We start from the raw sequence: 22738 nt of genomic DNA, 5'->3' as shown, positions 1-22738 counted from the left end.
GTATTCTTTTGAAACTGGAGTTGAAGCACACCGTTTGAGTGTATTCAGGGCACTTTAGACTGCATTTGACACATGCTTGAAGCTCAATGATTAAAGTGGAAATGTAATTCGTTCTCTAGGTGACCCTCATATAAAAGGTGCAGTGTGAGTACTATAATTATGTAGTGTATTGTTACCAGTATACTTTGGGGGGGGGGAGAAATCACACTTAATCCAATACGCTTTAATGTTGAGATTTTAAAAATTCATTCTCGGGATGTGGGCGTCGCTGGCGAGGCCAGCATTTATTGCCCATCCCTAGTTGCCCTTGAGAAGGTGGTGGTGGACCCTCTTCTTGAACTGCTGCAGTCCGTGTGGTGAAAGTGCTCCCACAATGCTGTGAGGGAAGGAATTCCAGAATTTTGACCCACCGATGATGAAGGAATGTCAATACATGTCCAAGTCAGGGTGTTGTGAGGGTGTTGGAGAGGAACTTGCGGTGATGGTGTTTCCGTGCAACTCCTGCCCTTGTCTTTCTAGGTGGTGACGGTCACGGGTTTGGGAGGTGCTGCTGACGAAAGTTTGACGACTTGCTGCAGTGCATCCTGTAGATAGTACACACCACATTCAAGGTACGCTGGTGATGGACGGGGTGGATGTTAAGACTGGTGATGAGATGCCGATTTTTATCACAACTGTAAGTACTGTAGACTATGAGTGAATTATTAAGTTGTTATTTTTGTCACTGAGATTGTATGAAGCTTGACATGGATAATTGGCTATTACAAGTGAAGCAAGCCAAGCCTCCTACCTCACAAACATAACAAGGCTCCCATTAAGTATTCTCATCATATAAGTTTCCATCAACTTTGCAGATATTCAGTGTTTGATTGAATTGGAGATTTTAAGGTGGGCATTGTTCTTTGTGGAAGTTGTGGGACAGTTGGTGAATGAGCATCTAAGCAACGAAACATGCGCCATCATTATCATTTGACTACTAGATATGATCTAAAGAATGAACTATTTTGAGGTCTGGATTTTGTGCATTCACCCCACGATCACCCTATACCGTCTCTCCTTGGCCTTTAGCCCTTCAACCATTCCCTCTCCCTGGGCGGCTAAAGCCAAAGGGAGAGGGAGGGCAGGGAGCTGTAGAAGGAAGGGGTAGGAGGGAGCTGGAGTGGTGCAAACAAGTGGTCCAGGTAACAATGAGGGAGGGTTGTGCCAGATATTAAAGTTAGATCTGGGAGGTTATCATATGATCAACCCAGCCGGTTAAATACAGTATCAGAGCTAATTTTCAAGCTTTCCTTTTGATCATTTGTATTGCATTCTTGTTTTACTGAACCATGAGATTGCAGACATACAGAAAGACATTATTTAGAAGAATTCTGAGAATGACTTCACTGTTACAACAAGCATGTTGGTAACTTATTGTAGCTATTTTCACCTCATCACCCCTCTCCTTCAAAAATCATAACATTGCAAAAGACTGCAATCAGTGTCAACAACACAAAAAGTATAAACCCTCCTTTGTTTTACACTACTAACTTAAGCACTTGGAGGCTCAGTTAAGAATACTGAAGTGTTTCATTTAGTATTAATAATTTCTGTCTTTTGTTTGAAATTGATCTGTTAAATGATTGTGATCTTCACAATAGCCAGAAAAAAAAATCTAATTGTACTAGTGCATAAATTGCACTCCTAAGCATGCTGCTTATATAAACCTGCATTAAAGGTATAACATACCAGATTTTATGATTATACATCCCATTTGTATGAACAAACTACACCAGTAATCAATCAATATACATTCTGATGGCTCAATGTTCTGGCCAAGATAGAGGAAGGTTTGTACCCTGTATTGTGTTGGCATTAATTTCAGTCTTTTGTAATGCTGTGATTTTTGCAGGGGAACAGTTTGAAACTGACATTAGTGCAAATATATAAAAAGCAAAATTCTGCAGATGCTGGAAATCTGAAATAAAAACAGAAAATGCTGGAAACACTGAGCAGGTCAGGCAGCATCAGTGGAGAGAGAAAGGTACGGTTAACGTTTCAGGTCGATGACCTTTTGTTAGAACTCCAAATATACATATCTTCAATTGTAGTGCATTAAAAATGTGTTCAGTTACCATACTGATTGTAGCAATTAAGTAATTCTCAGAATTTTTCTAAATTATGTCTTCCTGTACATCTGTAACTTGAGAAACACACAATTCAAATAAAACAGGATTAAATGCATATCAAAAATAAAACTCAAAAATGACACACAAAATTAGAAATCACTATATTGCTTCCTGTTAAGGAAAAAAAATTAAACTATACCTTACCTCTGATGCCTCACTTCCATTTTCATTTTTTGCTTTGGAGTTCGATCCCCATGCCTTATGACTGCTATTACACAACGAAGCTCCATCCTATTCAGCAAGGCATAAAACAGATAAAATGCTTTCTTTAAATTCAGCCTAAGTTGAAGTTACATTATTCAAGCAGGATTAGTTTCCAAATGCAGGAAATACTATTCTTACACAGACATTCATCATGTTCAAATCTCAAAAGATAATTCCCTTAATCGGAAAAAATATCTTTTGAATCCAAACTTGCTAGTTATTCTTGCTACATATAATACTAATCTGTAGCAGTCTCACATAGTGCCAGATGTGGTGGGTACAATAGGAATGTCCTCCGCTTCAGTAGGTACAGACCACGGGATCTGAAACTGTGGAGCTAACTCTCGCATGATGATGTTTCTGTAAAATAAACAATGGTATTCATGCATGAAATAGTAAATAAACAGTGTAATCATCTTAATTTAAATTCCTTTCATTATTGGCTGGCTCATGTTTCCTCAAAACAAATGTTTAAATTGCAAATCAAAATGCGCAGATGCATATGAAGGTTTGAATTTGAGGCTTACCTAAAGCTTTTGGATATTTGCATTGCAGTTATGGAAAGGAAATTTTCACTTCATCATGGCAATTTAAAAAAAAAGCCTGGTATTTTTGCAATGAATATATTTGTACAGATGCAATTAAACTATTTAAAACCTATCGCATAGGAAAAAAGGTACTGGTGAGATTAAATACATTTTAAAAAGATGCCGCTGTGCAATATAATAGAAGATACCAGTTTGCAGTTGCCATTCTCTACATGGATAGTTCTTGATTTTGGATATGCCATCAGAAGGTATAAAGTCCACACACTTGAGAGGAAATGAGAACCTAAAAGTATTGTGGGCAAGCCACCTGAGGGTACTCAAAGACACATTCTATTAATGAGGTAGCATATTATAGACAATGCTGACATGCATATCGTATCCTGCACCAAGGCATGCTCACCTGTCACCCTTATTCTCATTGACCTATATTGGCTCCTAATCCAACACCTCAAATTTAAAATTCTCATCGTCCTGTTTAAATCACTTTGTGACCTCACCCCTCTATCCCAGTAACCTCATCTAGCCCAAACTCCCCTGCCACTCCAGCCTTCTGACTCCGGCCTATTATGCATTATCCCCCCCACACCCCTACCACTGGCAGCCAGCCTACAGCCACCTAGGCCCCACACTCAAATTCCCGCCCTAAACCTCCCTCTCCTCCTTAAAACCCATCTCCTTGGCTAAGCTTTTGGTCACCCCAATGGCTTGGCATCCATTTTTTTGATTACACTTCTGTGAAGTATCTTGGGGCATTTTTCTACTTTAAAAGTGTTATACAAATGCAAATTGTAGCCACTATGGAGCAGTATTAGCACAATCTGGGAGGTCCACATCTTTCAATTCAAGAAACAGTGCATGGAATACACAAGGAAAGAAGGAAGAAAGAACTTGCATTTATGCAGTGCATTTTACGACCTCAGGTCGTCCCAAAGCTCTTCACAGCCAATAAAGTACTTTTTGAAGTGTAGTCATTGTAGGGAAATGCAACTCCCAATTTTTGCACAGCAAGATCCACAAAAGCAGTGAGATAAATGACCAGATAATCAGTTTTTAACTATGTTAGTCGAGGAATAAATGTATGCCAGGACACTGGAAGAACTTTTTCTTCTTCAAATAGTGCCATGGGACAAAAGAAGCATAGCCGAGAAAAACTATGTCCAATGATGGAATAGAAAATCCACCTTTTCCACACTACAAAGGCATTACAATCTTGGAAAGATGTCGCTGTGGCTGTGAGCCATCCATATGACTATGCCTTAAGTAGCACCACTAAAAGTGGTTTAAGCTTAAGTTCAACCTCAATGTTTACACTAGAAGCACAAGAGCTGCTCCAACTTCCACCTAAGAAAAGTGGTGATAGCGGAACAGGACTTGGTGCAGGATAGGATACAGGAAGCAGAGTTTTGGATGATCTGAAGTTTACAGAGTGTGTAGGGTGGGAGCCCGGCTGGGACAGCATTGGCATAGTAGTTGTTTAGAGATGACAAAGGCATGGATAAGGGTTTCAGCAACAGATGGACTGAGGTAGGTGCAGAGGCAGGCAATATTAGAGGTGGAAGTAATTGGTCTTTGTGATGGAGAGGATATGGGGTTGGAAGGCCAGCTCAGGGTCAAATAGGCCGCCAAGCTTCTGAAGAGTCTGGTTCAGCTTGAGACAGCGGCCAAGGAGAGAGATAGAATCAGTGGCATGGGTACGGAATTTATGGCAGGGGCCAAAAACGACACCTTCAGTCTTCCTAATGTTTAATTGGATAAAATTGATGCTCATCCAAGACTGAATGTTGGATAAGCAGTCTCATTACACAGAGGCAGTGGAGGGGTCGAGAGAGGTGGTGGAGAGGTAGAGTTGGGTGTCATCAGCATGCATGTGGAAGCTGACCCCATGTCTGCGGATGATGTCGCCAAGGGGCATGTAGTTGAGGAAGAGATGGGGATGGGCCAAGGATAGATCATAGGGAGACTTTGGAGGAAACAGTGTATGGGCGGGAAGACATGTCATTATTGCAGATGCTCTGGCTACAATCGGATATTTAAGAGTGGAACCAAGCAAGTGCAGTCCCACTGAGCTGGACAACCGAGGAGGGGTGTTGGTGGAGGCTGGTGTGGTGAACTGTGTCAAAAGCTGCAGGTCGAGAAGGATGAGGAGGGATAGTGCACTATGGGTATCATCTGTGTCTTCAATTAGGGCTATTTCATTGTCATGGCAGAGGCAGAAACCTGATTGGAGGGATTCAAACAAAGTTGCAAAGAGATGGACACGGATTTGGGAGGCAACAACACGTTTAAGGACTTGAGGGGAAAGGGAAGTTGAAGATGGGGTGATAGTTTGCAAGGGCAAGGGTGTTTTTTTGAGAAATCGCTAAATGGCAGTGGTTTTGAAAGGGAGGGGCACAGCACCTGTGGAGAGAGAACCATTTACAATGCCAGCTAGTATGGGAGCCAGGGAGGGAAATTGGGCAGATAGCACTTTAGTAGGAATAGATCAAAGGAACAGGAGGTGGCTGTCATGGACAAGGTCGTGAGACATCGGCACTACAATTGCCTCCGCCTATGCCGGTTCTCATGTCACTTGATAATAGGTGTGATTTTAAGATGAGAACATCAATATCAGTAGAGAAGAATGATACATAAATTTCTGCACAGGTGTTGGTCATTTGGCCCATCGTGCCTGTGTTGATGTTAACTCTATATCATCGGAATTAATCGACTTTAATCCCACGGTTCTCTATACTTTCCTTGTGCCTTTTAAGATTTTTCACCTTCAAGTGTTTTATCTAATGCCCTCAAAAGTTGTTAAATTGAAATAACAAAACTAATAACCCATATGGATTTTTTTTAAATCTGAAAAGAAACATTTATTAAGGGTGACAATATGAAAGAAAATGAGACAACTTAGAAGGCACATACTTACAAGCTGCCTAATTGGACAATGAGAAAACACATGATCATAAAATATATCTGACTTGACAGTAATAAATGAAACATGGGCCAATAAATAATTTTTTCTTTCTGAAAACTAAAATTCTTATGCTGTAAACAGACATATAATAAAATCAGCAAAGTCACTCTCTTCACATGGCTGGATTAAGGATTCTGCTCACCAATCACACGTTGATGAACCAATATGTGATGCCACATATCATTACTGGACCAAAACCAATAGGTGTGAGAAGCAGATGCATACAGAGCCACAGTGCTTGTGATTACCCTGCAATCCACGAGATATTATGTGTAAAATTATTTCACTTTTCTGTGTGCTTCATATAAGTAGCATATTACTGTACAAGAACTGTACCCAGATTTTTCTGAATACCAAATTAATTGTGTTAAGCTTTTGTACCAAAGTTGTTGAATAGTCAACATTGTTCCACAAAGAAATGACAATACTAGAAAAAAAAACGAACACAAATCTTACCCCAAAATCTTTGCACAATCATCATAATACTTCATGGAATTCTTCACAAAGCTAAAGCCGTTAACATCACAGACATAGGATTGACCATTAGCTCGCAGTAGGTCGAAGCCACAAACAGTTTGCTTTCAAAAATAAAATAGGTACAGGAAAATTAATATCAATTCAGTCATAATAAATATATATGCATGGGAAGGCTTTACAAATTATTTAAATCACAAGAGTGTCACAATGTTGCATAATACTGTAATGTTGTGGAGATGCCGGTGATGGACTGGGGTTAACAATTGTAAACAATTTTACAACACCAAGTTATAGTCCAACGATTTTATTTTTAATCCCACAAGCTTTTGGGGGCTTTCCCCTTCCTCAGGCGGTGCATAATACTGTAGTTCAATTTCAATAACTGTTTAACAATTCAATACCAGCAACCAGTAAGTCAAATCATTTATGTCTTGCATTGCTGAGATCACGGGGCGGGGAGGAATGGTAACCCCCACCATGACGGGCGGGAGAGCGCCGGGGTTAAATTGGTGAAAATGGGAAACCCGACCCCAACCCGCTGAAAACGTGCCTACTTTTGCTTTAACCACAGCGGATTTGAGGGCGTCAGTGTAACCCACTCTAGAGAGGTGGGTCGGTGATTTTAATATGTTAACGAGGCAGTGTTCCTCAGATTTTGGGTCGCGTCTATTTCCACCAATGTGGTGGAACTAAAATAATTCGCTATTGTTACAGATAGGAAGTGTGAGGAGAATACTCACCCAGTCCTTTGTCTGGAATGTGTAATTTGATCCATTGTAAACAATTTTACAACACCAAGTTATAGTCCAACAATTTTATTTTAAAATTCACAAGCTTTTTAAAATAAAATTGCTGGACTATAACTTGGCGTTGTAAAATTGTTTACAATTGTCAACCCCAGTCCATTACCGGCATCTCCACATCATAATTTGATCCAGTCATTGTCAAGCAGGCTAGCGCGTTCAGGGAACGCACAAGTGCCGGTGCTAGCGCGTTCAGGGAACGCGCAAGCGCCGTCGCTACCGGCTGTTCTGAAGGGTGAGGGTGAACAGCCAGGGGTCGTGGTCCATATCGGTACCAACGACATCAGTAAAAAAAGGGATGAGGTCCTGCAAGCAGAATACAGGGAGTTAGGAAATAAATTAAAAAGTAGGACCTCAAAAGGTAGTAATCTCAGGATTACTCCCAGTGCCACGTGCTAGCGAGAGCAGAAATAGGAGAATAGACCAGATGAATGCGTGGCTTGAGAGATGGTGTAGGAGGGAGGGGTTTAAATTCCTGAGGCATTGGGGCTGATTCTGGGAAAGGCGGGACCTGTACAAGCTGGACGTGTTGCACCCAAGCAGAAATGGGACCAATATCCTCGCAGGGGCATTTGTTAGTTCTGTTGGGGAGGGTTTAAACTAGTATGGCAGGGGGGTGGGAACCAAAGGGCAGGTACTGATAGGACAAATTCAGACCAGGAAACGGGAAGTAGAAAAGCAGTTAGTGACGTAGTTAGCGACTCAAAAAGGCAAAAGAAGCAAAGGTTAAATTGTGTTCAGCACAGGAATTTGACGGGGTTAAAGGGTATATACTTCAATGCAAGGAGTATTACAAACAAAGCAGATGAGCTAAGGGCACAAATAGACACATGGCAGCATGATATCATTGCTATAACAGAAAACTGGCTTAAAGAGGGGGATAATTGGCAGCTCAATATCCCTGGATATAGAGTTTTCAGGCAGCATAGAGTGGGTGATAAACATTATTGGTTAAAGAATCAATTACAGTTGTGAGAAGGGATGATATGCTAAATGGATCATCAATCAAGGCCATATGGTTTAAGCTAAGAAATAAAAAAGGGGCAGTCACACTACTAGGAGTGTACTATAGACCCCTGAATAGCGAAAGGGAGATAGAAGAACAATTATGTAGGCAAATTTCTGAGTGCAAAAATAAGAGGGCAATAATAGTAGGGGACTTCAACTACCCTAACATCAACTGGGATTCAAACAGTATGAAGGGCACAGAGGGCACAAAATTCTTGATCGGTGTCCAGGAGAACTTTTTTAGCCAGTACGTGACAAACCCAACAAGAGGGGATGTATTTCTAGATTTAGTCCTGGGAAATGAAGGTGGGCAAGTGGGTGAAGTGGCAGTGGGTGACCATATTGGGGATAGTGAGCACAATTCAGTCAGTTTTAGCATTATTATGGAAAAGGACAGAGTTAAATCAGGAGTAAACGTTTTAAATTGGGGGAAGGCAAATTTTACAGAACTAAAAGGTGATTTGGCAGAAGTGGACTGGACACAAGTACTTGAGGAGAAATCAGTGGCAAGTCAGTGGGAGGCACTAAAAAGTGAAATTCTACGGGTACAATGCAGACACGTCCCTTCAAAGAAAAAGGGTGGCACTGCCAAATTTAGAGCCACCTGGTTGTCTAGAAGTATATGGGCAAGATAAAGCAGAAAAAGAAAGCTTATGGCTGTCACAGAAAACTAGATACTGCAGAAAGCCTAGGAGTATAGAAAGAACAGGGATTACGTAAAAAAGGAAATAAGGAAAGCAAAGAGAGAGGGCATGAAAAAATATTAGCTAGTAAGATTAAGGAAAACCCAAAGATGTTTTATCAGTACATTAAGAACAAGAGGATAGCTAAGGAAAAGGTGTGACCTATCAGGGATGATAAGGGTAACTTGTGTGTAGAAGCAGAGGACGTGGGTAGGGTTTTAAATGAATATTTTGTCTCCGTATTCACAAAGGAAAGGGATGATCCGGACGTAGTAGTTAAAGAGGGGAGGTGTGAAATATTGGATATGGTAAACACAACAAGAGAGGAAGTACTAGAGGGACTGGAATCCTTGAAAGTTGATAAGTCACCAGGGCCGGATGGATTGTTTCCTAGGCTATTGAAGGAAGCCAGGGAGGAAATAGCGGATGCTCTGAGGATCATTTTCCAATCCTCACTAGATACAGGGGAGGTACCGGAGGACTGGAAGACTGCAAACGTAGTACCATTGTTTAAAAAGGGTACGAGGGAAAGGCCGAACAATTATAGGCCGGTCAGTCTTACCTCAGTGGTGGGCTAACTATTAGAATCAATACTGAGAGATAGGATAAACTGTGACTTGGAAAGGCATGGTTTAATCAGGGATAGTCAGCATGGATTTGTTCAGGGAAGGTCATGCCTTACAAATCTGATTGAATTCTTTGAGGAAGTGACAAGGAGGATTGATGAGGGTAGTGCAGTGGATGTTGTCTACATGGATTTTAGGAAGGCATTTGACAAGATCCCACATGGCAGACTGGTCAGAAAGGTAAAAGCCCATGGGATACAGGGAAATGTGGCGAATTGGATCCAAAATTGGCTCAGTAACAGGAAACAAAGGGTAAAAGTCGATGGATGTCTTTGAGAATGGAAATCCGTTTCCAGTGGTGTGCCACAGGGCGCAGTGTTGGGTCCCTTGCTGTTTGTGGTATATATTAATGATTTGGACTTGAATGTAGGGGGAATGATTGGCAAATTTGCAGACAACACGAAAATTGGCTGTGTCGTTGATAGTGAAGAGGACAGCTGTAGACTTCAAGAAGATATCAATGGGTTGGTGGAGTGGGCAGAAAAGTGGCAAATGGAGTTCAACCCGGAGAAGTGTAAGGTAATGCACGTAGGGAGGGCAAACAGTAAAAGGGAATATGCAGTAAACGGGAATATATTGAGAGGGGTAGAGGAAGTGAGAGACCTTGGAGTGCATGTGCACAGGTCCCTGAAGGTGGCAGTACAGGTAGATAAGGTGGTGAAGAAGGCATACGGAATGCTATCCGTTATTAGCCGAGGTATAGAATACAAAAGCAGGGATGTAATGATGGAACTGTATAAAACGCTGGTAAGGCCACAGCTGGAGTATTGTGCACAGTTCTGGTCACCACATTACAGGAAGGATGTAATTGCTCTAGAGATAGTGCAGAGAAGATTTACAAGAATGTTGCCAGGGCATGAAAATTGCAGCTACGAGGAGAGATTGGATAGGCTGGGGCCGTTTTCCTTGGAGCAGAGGAGACTGAGGGGTGACTTGATTGGGGTGTACAAAATTATGAGGGGGCCTAGATAGAGTAGACAGGAAGTACCTGTTTCCTCCAGCAGAGAATTCAAGAACTAGAGGACATAGATTTAAGCTGATTGGCAGAAGGGTTTGAGGGGACATGAGGAAAAACTTTTTTTACCCAGAGGGTGGTGGGTGTATGGAATTCGCTGCCCGAATTGGTGGTAGAGGCAGGGACCCTCGACTCTTTTAAAAAGTATCTGGACCTGCACCTAAAGTGCTATAAGCTGCAGGCCTACCGGGTGCTGGAAGGTGGGATTAGAATGGGCACCTGGTTGTTCTTCGAGCCGGCGCGGGCGCGATGGGCTGAGCGGCCCCCTTCTGTGCTGTATCTTTTCAATGGTTCTACCGAGTTCAGAGAATGCACAGCGCTGACACTACCGAGTTCAGAGAATGCACAGTGCCGACACTACCGAGTTCAGATAACGCACAGCGCCGACACTACCGAGTTCAGAGAACGCACAGCGCCGACACTATCGAGTTCAGAGAACGCACAGCGCCGACACTACCGAGTTCAGAGAACGCACAGCGCCGACACTACAGAGTTCAGAGGACGCACAGCGCCGACACTACAGAGTTCAGAGGACGCACAGCGCCGACACTACCGAGTTCAGAGGACGCACAGCGCCGACACTACCGAGTTCAGAGGATGCACAGCGCCGACACTACCGAGTTCAGATAGGAAGGGGTGAAGCCGTGAAGGGATTTCAACATGAGGATGAGAATTTTAAAATCAAGGTGTTGGTGGACCGGGAGCCAATGTAGGTCAGCGAGCACAGGGGTGATTGGTGAACGGGACTTGCTGCGAGTCAGGATGCGTACAGCAGAGTTTTGAATGAGCTCAAGTATACTGTGGGTGGGAGATGGGAGGCTGGCCAGGAGAGCATAGGAATTGTCGAGTCTGGAGGTGACAAAGACATGGAAGAAGTTTTCAGCAGCAGATGGGCTGAGGCAGGGGTTGAGACGGGCAATGTTGTGGAGGTGGGTATAGGTGGTCGTAGGTGGTCTTTGTGATGGAGAGGATATGGGGTCGGAAGCTGAGCTCAGGGTCAATTCGGATGCCAATGTTGCGAACAGTCTGTTTCAGCCTGAGGCAGTGGCCAGAGAGGGGGGTGGAATCAGTAGCGAGGGAACGGAGTTTGTGGCGGGGACCGAAGACAACGTCTTTGGTCTTCCCAAGGTTTAACTGGAGGAATTTGCAGTTCATCCAAGATTGGATGTAGGACAAGCAGACTGACAACACAGAGGCAGTAGTGGGGTCGAGAGAGGAGGTGGTGGTGAGGTAGAGCTGGGTGTCGTCAGTACACATGTGGAACCTGATGTCGCGTCTTCGGATCATATCGCCAAGGGGCAGCATGTAGATCAGTAAAAGGATGGGACCAAGGATAGATCCATGGGGGGCTCCAGCGGCAACAATGCAGGGGCGGGAAGAGAAGCCATTGCAGGAGATTCTGTGACTATGACTGGATAGGTAATAGTGGAACAAAGCAAGGTCATGGACACAAGAACATAAGGACATAAGAAATAGGAGCAAGAGTAGGCCATAGGGCCCTCGAGCCTGCTCCGCCATTCAATAAGATCATGGCTGATCTTCAATCTCAACTCCACTTTCCTGCCCGATCCCCATATCCCTCGATTCCCCGAGAGTCCAACAATCTATCTATCTCAGCCTTGAATATACTCAACGACTCCACATCCACAGTCCTCTGGGGTAGTGAATTCCAAAGATTCATATCCCTGTGTGTGAAGAAATTCCTCCTCATTTGTCTTAAATGGCCGACCCGTTATCCTGTGACTATGCCCTCTAGTTCTAGACTCCCCAGCCAGGGGAAACAACCTCTCGGCATCTATCCTGTCAAGCCCCCTCAGAATCTTGTATGTTTCAATGAGATCACCTCTCATTCTTCTAAACTCCAGGGAGCATAGGCCCATTCTACTCAACCTCTCCTCATAGGAAAACCCTCTCATCCCAGGAATCAATCTAGTGAAACTTCATTGCACCGCCTCGAAGGCAAATATATGCTTCCTTAGATAAGGACCATGATGTGGAGATGCCGGTGATGGACTGGGGTTGACAAATGTAAGGAATCTTACAACACCAGGTTATAGTCCAACTGTTTTATTTGAAAACCACAAGCTTTCGGAGGCTTTCTCCTTCGTCAGGTGACGAAGGAGAAAGCCTCCGAAAGCTTGTGGTTTTCAAATAAAACAGTTGGACTATAACCTGGTGTTGTAAGATTCCTTACATTAGATAAGGACAACAGAGGAGAGGCATTGGAGGATAGTTTTGATAACCGTGTTTAAAAACTACTGAAATAGCGAGGAGGGATAGTGCACCATGATCTCGGTCACAGAGGATGTCACTACTGACTATGATTACGGCCGAAACGTGATCAGAGAGGTTCAAACATGGAGTTGGGGGAAAGGTGGCAGACAGGTATGGGGCCAATGGACAGCAGCATTGCCTTCTACTCCACAGCTGCATATAACGCAATGTCTTTTGGAATACAGGCGATAGCTGCTGGGAATTGCAGGCAACACAAACTGCACAGTGCCTCCTCTTCATTCCTACTGCTGCTCTGCCGGTTGGGTTATGTGTATCTATGAGTGCTACTCATCGTCCTTCCATTCTTCATTCAAAAAAAAATCACAAGATAACTATGGATGAGCAAGGCCATTTGGCTCACCTTGACTCAAGTGTTGATCCCTCTTTGTGTGAAGAATAATTTCTTGATATCATTCCTAAATTTGAATCTATGTTTTCTACTATACTAGTGATCCTCCTTGCGGCTTTTCTCTGCACTGGCCACAACACATCAGTAGCTCCCTTGTGCCTCAGTGACCAACCCTGCACAAGGGAGTCATGGTGTGGTCTGAACAGCAGGCTGATCACAACTTCTCTGACATAAAGACCTAGACTTTCCTTATGAAAACCACCCACTTCCGGGTGGTGGTCTGGCAAGTGAAGTGGGGCAGGGCACCTCAGCCAAAACTCCACACCAGAACTAGCCACCTCAATTTCTGCCATGATGTCCCTCCCATGACCTCTCTGTGGCCCTGATCGTTCTACTGGCAGCGCACCCACGGGAATCAAATGAACAAGGTTGGGGGTGGGGGGGGGGGGTGGGATTGCTAAATTCAAACACACAGGCAGTAACTGTTGCCACTACAGAAGTGACAACAGCTCTTATACTCCCCTCCTAATGTTTGGCTGGTGGCTACATTGATCTCCTAGACTGCCAGAGGAACATAGGAGCAGGAGTAGGCCATTGAGCCCCTCGAGCCTGTTCCACCATTCAATTAGATCATGGTTGATCTGATTCTTAACTGCATCTACCAGCCTTGGTTTCATATCCCTTGATACCCTTGCCTAACAAAAATCTATCAATCTCAGTCGTGAAATTTTCAATTGGCCTAGTCTCAACAGTTTTTTGTGGGAAAGTTCCAGATTTCCTCTACCCTGTGTGTGAAGAAGTGCTTTCTGACATCACCCCTGAATATCCTAGCTCTAATTTTAAGTATATGCCCTTTTGTTCTGGACTCTCCCACCAGAGGAAATGGTTTCTCTCAATCTACCCTATCAAATCCTTTAATCATCTTAAACACCTCAATTAGATCACCCCTTAATCTTCTAAACTCAAGGGAACACAAGCTTAGTCTATGCAACCTATCTTTATAATTTAACCCTTTTAGCCCTAGTATCATTCTGGTGAATCTGCGCTACACTTCCTCCTAGGCTAATATATCGTTCCTGAAGTGCGGTACCCAGAACTGATTACAGTACTCCTGATGTGCTCTGTACGCTGTAACATAACTTCCACCCCTTTGTATTCCAACCCCCTTGAGATAAAAGGCCAACTTTCCATTAACCTTTTAAATTATTTTTTGTACCTGTCCACCAGCTTTTAATGATTTCTATACTAGGATCTCTAAATCTCTCTGCTCCTCCACAGTACCCAGCTTCTCACCATTCTGAAAATACTCTGATCTATCTTTCTTGGGTCCAAAGTGGATGACCTCGCTCTTTCCCACATTAAATTCCATCTGCCACAGTTTTGCCCACTCACCTAATTTATCATTGTCCCTTTGCAACTTTCTGCTCCCATCGACACTATTTACTGTGCCACCTAACTTAGAGTCATCAGCAAACTTAGATATACAGCTCTCTATTCCTTCATCCAAGTCATTTATAAATATAGTGAAAAACTGTGGTCCCAGTACAGATCGCTGGGGGGACACCACCAGTCATTTCCTGCCAATTTAAAGTACATACCCTTTATTCCTACTCTCTGTCTCCTACTTCCTAACCAATTCCATATTCAAGCCAATAGGTTGCCTCCAATTCCATGCGCTCTCATTTTTGTTAACAGTCTCTTATGTGGAACCTTGCCGAAAGCTATCATCGTGATCTGTAAAAACTCCAACAAAACTCACGTCTGCTGGGGTAATGAGGCCTCCACATTGCAAATAGCTGCCGGGGGGGGGTTGTGGGGGCAGGCATAAGTCACTTCAACACCATCTCATTGCTGTTTGTGGGACCTTGATGGTGTAAATTGGCTGCCGTGTTTTGGTCCCTTTATTTTCTTCCTTCCTTCCCATGGCATGGCCCCATCTTCACTCCTGCTAGCCCAAGGGGCACCGGCTTGGTTGTTTCCAGTGCACAACATGCTTAACCATCCATCACCATATCAGGATGGACAACATCTGGAGTACTGTACCCATGTTGGTCCCCACAAATGGTGGGTGATATAGTGGCCTTGGAAAAGATTCAAAGGAGAGCTACGATAATAATTCCCAGCTTAAAGAGCCTTCGTTACTCAGATAGGCATAAAGAGCTGGGTCTATTTACTTTAGAGCAACTAGGACTTAGATGCGATCTGATAAGAAGGAGACTGGGAAATGAGGGTGGGGAGAGAGGAACGGGGCGGGATAAGTCGGGGAAAGTCAGGAGCAGCAGCAAGATCACGGTGAGTGGGAGCAATGCCAAGAGAGGAGAAGCTAGTAAAGGGGTAAGTGAAACCTGGGAACCTTACAGTGGGTAAATAGTGAAAGATTATTTCCACTAGCAAGCCAGGCCCCACTCTATAGTGGGCTGCATGGCACCAATATGTGCCAGTCATTGTGAACCTAGCATCAGGCATGGCACACCATCAGCATGATCCGTAAAACTCCCACGAAACTCCCATCTGCTGGAGGAGTGAGGCCTCCACATTGAGCAGCCTCCCCCCTCCCTTTGACTCTGAAAACACCCGTCAGGCCAACCAGCAATTGACTTGTGGGCCCCTTCAAATAGGTGACCCCTATGAACGGGCGCTGCAAGATCATGTTTCTCTGAGGCTGAATTTGACAAATCCACAGCACTGACTATTTAATGTAATTTGAGCGGAAAGGTCAGTTTAGTGAGGGCGTGTTTCATTCAACGAGAAGGGGTGAGGGTGATATAATTGGAAGTGACATCACTAGTGGAGCAGTAGCTTTTTAGCATGTCCTGAGAGTGATGTCATCAGGTAGCCCGGCGCATGCGCAGGTTGGCGTCACAGGTCGATCGAAAACCGTTAATCACTCTGTCAAACTAAACACTCTGGGAGAGAGCTGCGGTGACCAATGGGGCATGTGTGTGGGTCATGGATTGTTTTTAGGTTTATTGGGTAGAAAGTGGGATCCAGGGTCACCTTTTAGATTACAAAGTGAATAGTGATACCGCGTCCAACGACATCACTATCAACTCGTTGCCGTTCATGCTCAAGAGCCTGATCCAGGTCTATCCGGGCCAGGGAGAATGTGATCCATCTCCGCATCTGGACCACGTTCTCGCTCTCTTTCCCCCCCTTCTTACATATGGATCACATCCCCCCCCCACTTCACTCTGCTCCCTCCAGACTCCTGTTTCATCTTCACCTCCACCCCCGTGCTCCTGCCACCCACCTCCACCCCCGTGCTCCTGCCACCCACCTCCACCCCCGTGCTCCTGCCACCCACCTCCACCCCCGTGCTCCTGCCACCCACCTCCACCCCCGTGCTCCTGCCACCCACCTCCACCCCCGTGCTCCTGCCACCCACCTCCACCCCCGTGCTCCTGCCACCCACCTCCACCCCCGTGCTCCTGCCACCCACCTCCACCCCCGTGCTCCTGCCACCCACCTCCACCCCCGTGCTCCTGCCACCCACCTCCACCCCCGTGCTCCTGGTTCCCCCCTTCCCCCCCCCGCATCCCGCTGCTCCTGCTTCCCCCAGCTCCTGCGTCCCTCCTTCCCCCACTGCTCCTGCTTCCCCCCTTCATCTCCCCAGCTCCTGCTTCCCCTTTATAGCTACCTGCATCGGCTGCATTTCTGGTGTTCGACCATCAGCCTCCAGTCCACATTTTCAACTGAACGGCAGTTGGTGACATGCAATGTGCATGCACGGCAAGATCGCCATCCTGCGCATGCGCATCATAGAAAGAGGAAGTACTCATACACTGGCGCTAGTCACAGCCTAGATTTTCGCAGCCATTTGAATCCAACAACCACTTGCCGGGTTTCCCAGGGCTCAGGAAACCCAGCAGCTGAAGAGAGATGGGAGCTGCCAGATTCAGCAGCTAAGAGCTTTTCCAGCACTGCTTGGCCCGGAGGAGCAGGAGAGCTTTCCCCTAGCCCCCCAAGCGAACCTGCAACAATCTTCTGACCGCCCGCCCCCTCCCCACCCACCCCACAAAAGCACTGTCCCCCTCTGCTGCGATCTCTCTATTTCCTCCGCTACCCCTCCCCCAACTCACCGCAATCTCTCCCTCCTCGCTGCAATGGCCAGCCTCTCAATCTAGCCAGCTGCCAGGCGGGAAACAGAGTAAAAAAAATTCTAATGAGGTCCTGCCATTAAATTCAGCAGGACCTCCGCCTTTCCTGTATTTCCGGGTTTCCCGGCGGTTGACATGCGCTCCCGTTCTGTTCCCGCCTCCGCATAAATATCGGGACCCACGTTTCATATTGCATTTAGGGAAAACTTCAGTTTTGTTTTTAAAAGTTCCAATTATTACCCAACCTCAAATTGGGCACAAAAGTAACTTAATTTTTTTTCCACAACTACACTCCCTCTGCACAACGGTCTTCAATTTTCAGATTTAAAACAATTTTGATCAGATTAAACAAAAGAAAATTACAACATTTTATTGAGTGTATTAGGGATGGATTTCTTGAGCAGTATGTAACTGATCCTACAAGGGGGCAAGCAACCTTGGACCTGGTCCTGTGTAATGAGCCAGGATTAATTAATAATGTCCTAGTTAAGGATCCCCTTGGAATGAGTGACCATAACACGGTCACATTCCATATCCAATTAGAGGGTGAGAAGGTTGGTTCTCAAACAAGCGTACTGAGCTTGAATAAAGGAGACTATGATGGTATGAGAGCGGAATTGATTAAAGTGGACTGGGAAAATAGATTAAAGGGTAAGACGGTACATGAGCAGTGGTGTTCATTTAAGGAGTTATTTTACAACTTTCAAAACAAATATATTCCACTGAGGAAAAAAGGGTGTAAAAGAAATGACAGCCATCCGTGGCTAAGTAAAGAAATTAAGGATAGTATCCGTCTAAAAACAAGGACATGTATGGTAGCCAAACTTAGTGGGAGGATAGAAGATTGGGAAGTCTTCAAAAGACAACAAAAAGTAACTAAAGGATTGATTAAGAAAGGGAAGATAGATTATGAAAATAAATTAGCAAAAAATATAAAAACAGATAGCAAGAGTTTCTATCGTTATATAAAAAGAAAAAGGGTGGCTAAGGCAAACGTAGGTCCCTTAGAGGATGAGACCGGGAAATTAATGGTGGGAAACATGGAGATGGCAAAAATGCTGAACAAATATTTTGTTTCAGTCTTTACGGTAGAGGACACTAAGAATATCCCAACACTTGACAAACAGGGGGCTCTGGGGGGGGGGGGGGGGAGGAGCTAAATACGATTAAAATCACTAAGGAATTGGTACTCAGTAAATTAATGGGACTCAAGGTGGATAAATCCCCTGGACCTGATGGCTTACATCCTAGGGTCTTGAGGGAAGTGGCAGTGGGGATTGTGGATGCTTTGGTAATAATTTTCCAAAATTCTCTGGACTCGTCAAAGGTCCCGGCAGATTGGAAAACTGCTAATGTAACACCCTTATTTAAAAAGGGTAGTAGGCAGAAGGCTGGAAATTATAGACCAGTTAGCTTAACATCTGTGGTGGGTAAAATTTTGGAGTCTATTATTAAGGAGACAGTAGTGGAACATTTGGATAAACATAATTTAATAGGACAAAGTCAGCATGGCTTTACGAAGGGGAAGTCATGTCTGACAAATTTGCTTGAGTTCTTTGAGGACATAACGTACAGGGTGGATAAAGGGGAACCAGTGGACATAGTGTATTTAGACTTCCAGAAGGCATTTGACAAGGTGCCACATAAAAGATTATTGCTCAAGATAAAGAATCACTGGATTGGGGGTAATATTCTGGCATGGGTGGAGGATTGGTTATCTAACAGGAAGCAGAGAGTTGGGATAAACGGTTCATTCTCGGACTGGCCAACCAGTAGCCAGTGGTGTTCCGCAGGGGTCGGTGCTGGGTCCCCAACTCTTTACAAACTATATTAATGATTTGGAGGAGGGGACAGAGTGCAATATATCAAAGTTTGCAGATGATACAAAGATGGGAGGGAAAGTAGAGAGTGAGGAGGACATAAAAAACCTGCAGGGGGATATAGACAGGCTGGGTGAGTGGGCGGAGATTTGGCAGATGAAATACAATATTGGAAAATGTGAGGTTATGCACTTTGGCAGGAAAAACCAGAGAGCAAGTTATTATCTTGATGGCAAGAGACTGGAAAGTACTGCAGTACAAAGGGATGTGGGGGTCCTAGTGCAAGAAAATCAAAAAGTTAGTATGCAGGTGCAGCAGGTGATCAAGAAGGCCAACGGAATGTTGGCGTTTATTGCTTGGGGGATAGAATATAAAAACAGGGAGGTATTGCTGCAGTTATATAAGGTATTGGTGAGACCGCACCTGGAATACTGCATACAGTTTTGGTCTCCATACTTAAAGAAAAGACATACTTGCTCTCGAGGCAGTACAAAGAAGGTTCACTCGGTTAATCCCGGGGATGAGGGGGCGGACATATGAGGAGAGGTTAAGTAGATTGGGACTCTACTCAGTGGAGTTCAGAAGAGTGAGAGGCGATCTTATTGAAACATATAAGATTGTGAAGGGGCTTGATCGGGTGGATGCGGTGAGGATGTTCCCAATGATGGGTGAAACTCGAACGAGGGGGCATAATCTTAGAATAAGGGGCTGCTCCTTCAAAACTGAGATGAGGGGAAACTTCTTCACTCAGAGGGTGGTAGGTCTGTGGAATTTGCTGCCCCAGGAAGCTGTGGAAGCTACATCATTGAATAAATTCAAAGCAGAAATAGACAGTTCCCTAGAAGTAAAGGGAATTAGGGGTTACGGGGAGCAGGCAGGAAATTGGACATGAATTTAGATTTGAGGTTAGGATCAGATCAGCCATGATCTTATTAAATGGCGGAGCAGGCTCGAAGGGCCGATTGGCCTACTCCAGCTCCTATTTCTTATGTTCACATCAATTGAATTACTTTAAATGTGAGAAATATATAATGGCCAACACTGGTAATTCGTACATTAAAAACAAAGGGCTGTCCACTTGATGTTTATATCACAATGTAAATTTTCAGGCTCCTTCAGCTATATAAAATACCTACTGAGTAATTAAATTTAATTTACAATGCATAAGGTACAATTGTAAAGAGTTCAAGTAAATTTGAATGTCGATACTTTTTTCAGAAATGCTATATAACCTGTTCATAATTTCAAGGATCAGTTTGAAATATCTAAATTTTGCACTTAAGGTTTGTGAAAATTTTTTACAAAACTGCAATTTTAAAATACTTACAAAAAGCACAAGTGTCCTTTAACTTTTGAACTATGGTCATTTTCTCCACAATATGTAATCTCAGCAGGAGACATTTCATTATCTTCATCACAGCCAAACAAAGTTGCAATAAACTAACTGTAAGCACGTGTTTTAATTCTACCACCTACCTTAAAAGCAAGGCAAACTTTCCAAGCAATTAACTTCTCTCTAGCATTTAGAATGACAGGATATCGAACTTCCTTTCCTTCGCTGTCTCGCTCAACCTTACCATCAAGAGCAGGAGATTTGCGAGCCTCTGCGTGAGCATAATCTGGACCAACCGTGTAAACCTTAAAAAGTGTTTTTAAAGCAAACATTTTATATAAGAATGCTGTTAGAGATGGTACCTCAGAGTTATCCCAGTGGGAAAGCCTTATTGAGAAGGGCAAAACAGATCAATTTTAAGTGCAGTTTATTTCCATCAAGTAAGGTAGTCAGTAATAAAAAGGCAGCAGCTAGTTGCCATGGAACTTAAATGATTTTACAGTGAAAAGAAATCAATTCTTTTTTATTTAAAGGCAAAGGAAATCTTGCCAGAGCACTGGGATTGTTATATGAACAACTGTATAATTTCTTTGCAAATTAAATGGTTCAAATGATTGTAGCCTGAAGAGTACTTTACTATTTTGAAAACAAATCTCTGTACCTTCACATCTGTACCATCTGTCGGCATAAACTGCTCATATATATAAGAACCAGTTTTTCGGACATTGCTTTCAGGGGAATAGACACTGCTCCTGCTGCCAATCTGAAATAGAAAAGCATACTATATTCTATGTATGGGATTTTAACCAATTTACTTTGTCTTATGAAACAGGTAATATTTTAATTACTTCACCAATGAATTTCATGTGGTGATTCAGAGAATGCCTTGTTTGATAGTGACACAAGCTGACTGTATAATTATACAATACTAGTGGAGCGTCTGTGGCATTGCACAAGGCAAGTTGGGGAATATAGTCCCGCTCTCTCTCTCTCTCTCTCGTCTTCATGTCGGTGTCTTTCTCTGTTTGTCTCTTGCCTTGTCTCGCTTTTCTCTTCCGCTTCTCCGTTCCTAACTTTCTTTTTGTTTCTCACTCTTGTTTCTTTCAGGTGGGATCTGGTGGGTGCCATGCCACTGCATGGTGTGGTGTGGAAAGGAGTCACCAACTGCTATAGGCAGCATTTGGGGTGGGGTTACAGGAAAAATTTAGCCCTCAGAGGGTCCCTTCCCATCCCCTCCCCCATCACTCCTACTTCTCCTTACCCCCAGTGCATCCCCTATCTCTTCACCTTCCCACTATTCCTCCTCTTCCTACCACTTCTATTACTACCCTGCCTCTAACCCCTCAAACTATTCGCTTACTTTAATCCTCCTAGAGGCCCCCTCACCATCAATCTATTTCCCTTCTCCACTCCCCTATCCTAACCTTCCTCCCAGAAGCCTCATTTGCTTTCAATATTGAACTTGCTTTTTAAAATAAAACCAAATCATAATGAAGAAAGACACCCTGCCTGTGTTCTGTCTGTCTATCTCTCTTACACGCACGTGTTAGCAATTAGAATCTGTCTTTCAAAAATCGCCTACTTCCACCTCCACAATATCGCCTGCTTCCGCTCCTACCTCAGCCCATCAGCCATTGAAACGCTCATCATTTCTTTGACACCTCCAGACTTAATTATTCCAAAGCTCTCCCGGCCAGCCTCCCATCCTCTTACCGTCCATAAACTTCAGCTTATCAAAAATTCAACGTATCCTGTCCGACACCAAGTCCTGCTTGCCTATCGCCCCTCTCCTCACTGACTTACATCGGCTTCTGATCCCCCAATGCATTAAATTTCAAATTTTCATCATTGTGTTAAATCCATCCATGACCTTCCCTCCTTGTCTCTGTAACCTCTTCCAGTCCTACAAAGCACCTGAACTGAAGTCTCTGTTCCCTTTTCTTCAACCTCTTGTGCACCCCCTCTTTCACCTCACCTTTGCCAACTGCACTTTCAGCCAGTAAGCCACCAACCTCTGGAATTCTCTCTCCCCCCCCCCCCCCCCCCCACAACCTCTCTCGCCTCTCCACCTTCCTCTCCTCCTATTAAACCCTGCTTATAACTCACCACTTCAACCAAACCGTCACCCTTCCTAATCTTTCCTGCTTTGGCTTAGCATCTGGTTTTCCTTTCACCTCTGTGAAGCACCGTAGGATGTTTTTCTACATTAAAGGCACAATGTAATTGCAAGTTGTTGTTGACAGGTAAGCAGTTAGAAGTTATATTTTTCAAAATTCAACTTTTTTTCCCCCTTAAATTTATCCAACAGCACAATGACAAAAGACACAGTCTCAGATTAATAGGCTCTGTGAACTATACTTAATACAAAAACTAC

At 44.0% G+C, this 22738-nt stretch overlaps 1 protein-coding gene across 1 annotated transcript in view; it reads right to left on the bottom strand.

Moving 5' to 3' along the window:
* The window catches only part of ppip5k2 (diphosphoinositol pentakisphosphate kinase 2), a 159086-nt gene that overhangs the window by 107121 nt on the left and 29227 nt on the right, over positions 1–22738 (bottom strand). Inside the window, exons 7-11 of the mRNA XM_067982914.1 lie at positions 21026–21127; positions 20508–20669; positions 6336–6457; positions 2631–2732; positions 2313–2399 (exon numbers count right to left, since the gene is read on the bottom strand). Coding sequence (XP_067839015.1) covers positions 2313–2399; positions 2631–2732; positions 6336–6457; positions 20508–20669; positions 21026–21127 — 575 coding nt within the window. The remainder of the gene's footprint in view (positions 1–2312; positions 2400–2630; positions 2733–6335; positions 6458–20507; positions 20670–21025; positions 21128–22738) is intronic.

This window comes from Heptranchias perlo, chromosome 4 (assembly GCF_035084215.1).
Source record: "Heptranchias perlo isolate sHepPer1 chromosome 4, sHepPer1.hap1, whole genome shotgun sequence".
Classification (NCBI taxonomy): domain Eukaryota; kingdom Metazoa; phylum Chordata; class Chondrichthyes; order Hexanchiformes; family Hexanchidae; genus Heptranchias; species Heptranchias perlo.
Note: the sequence above shows the minus strand (reverse complement) of the source record. Positions and strands in the feature narration are given on the sequence as shown.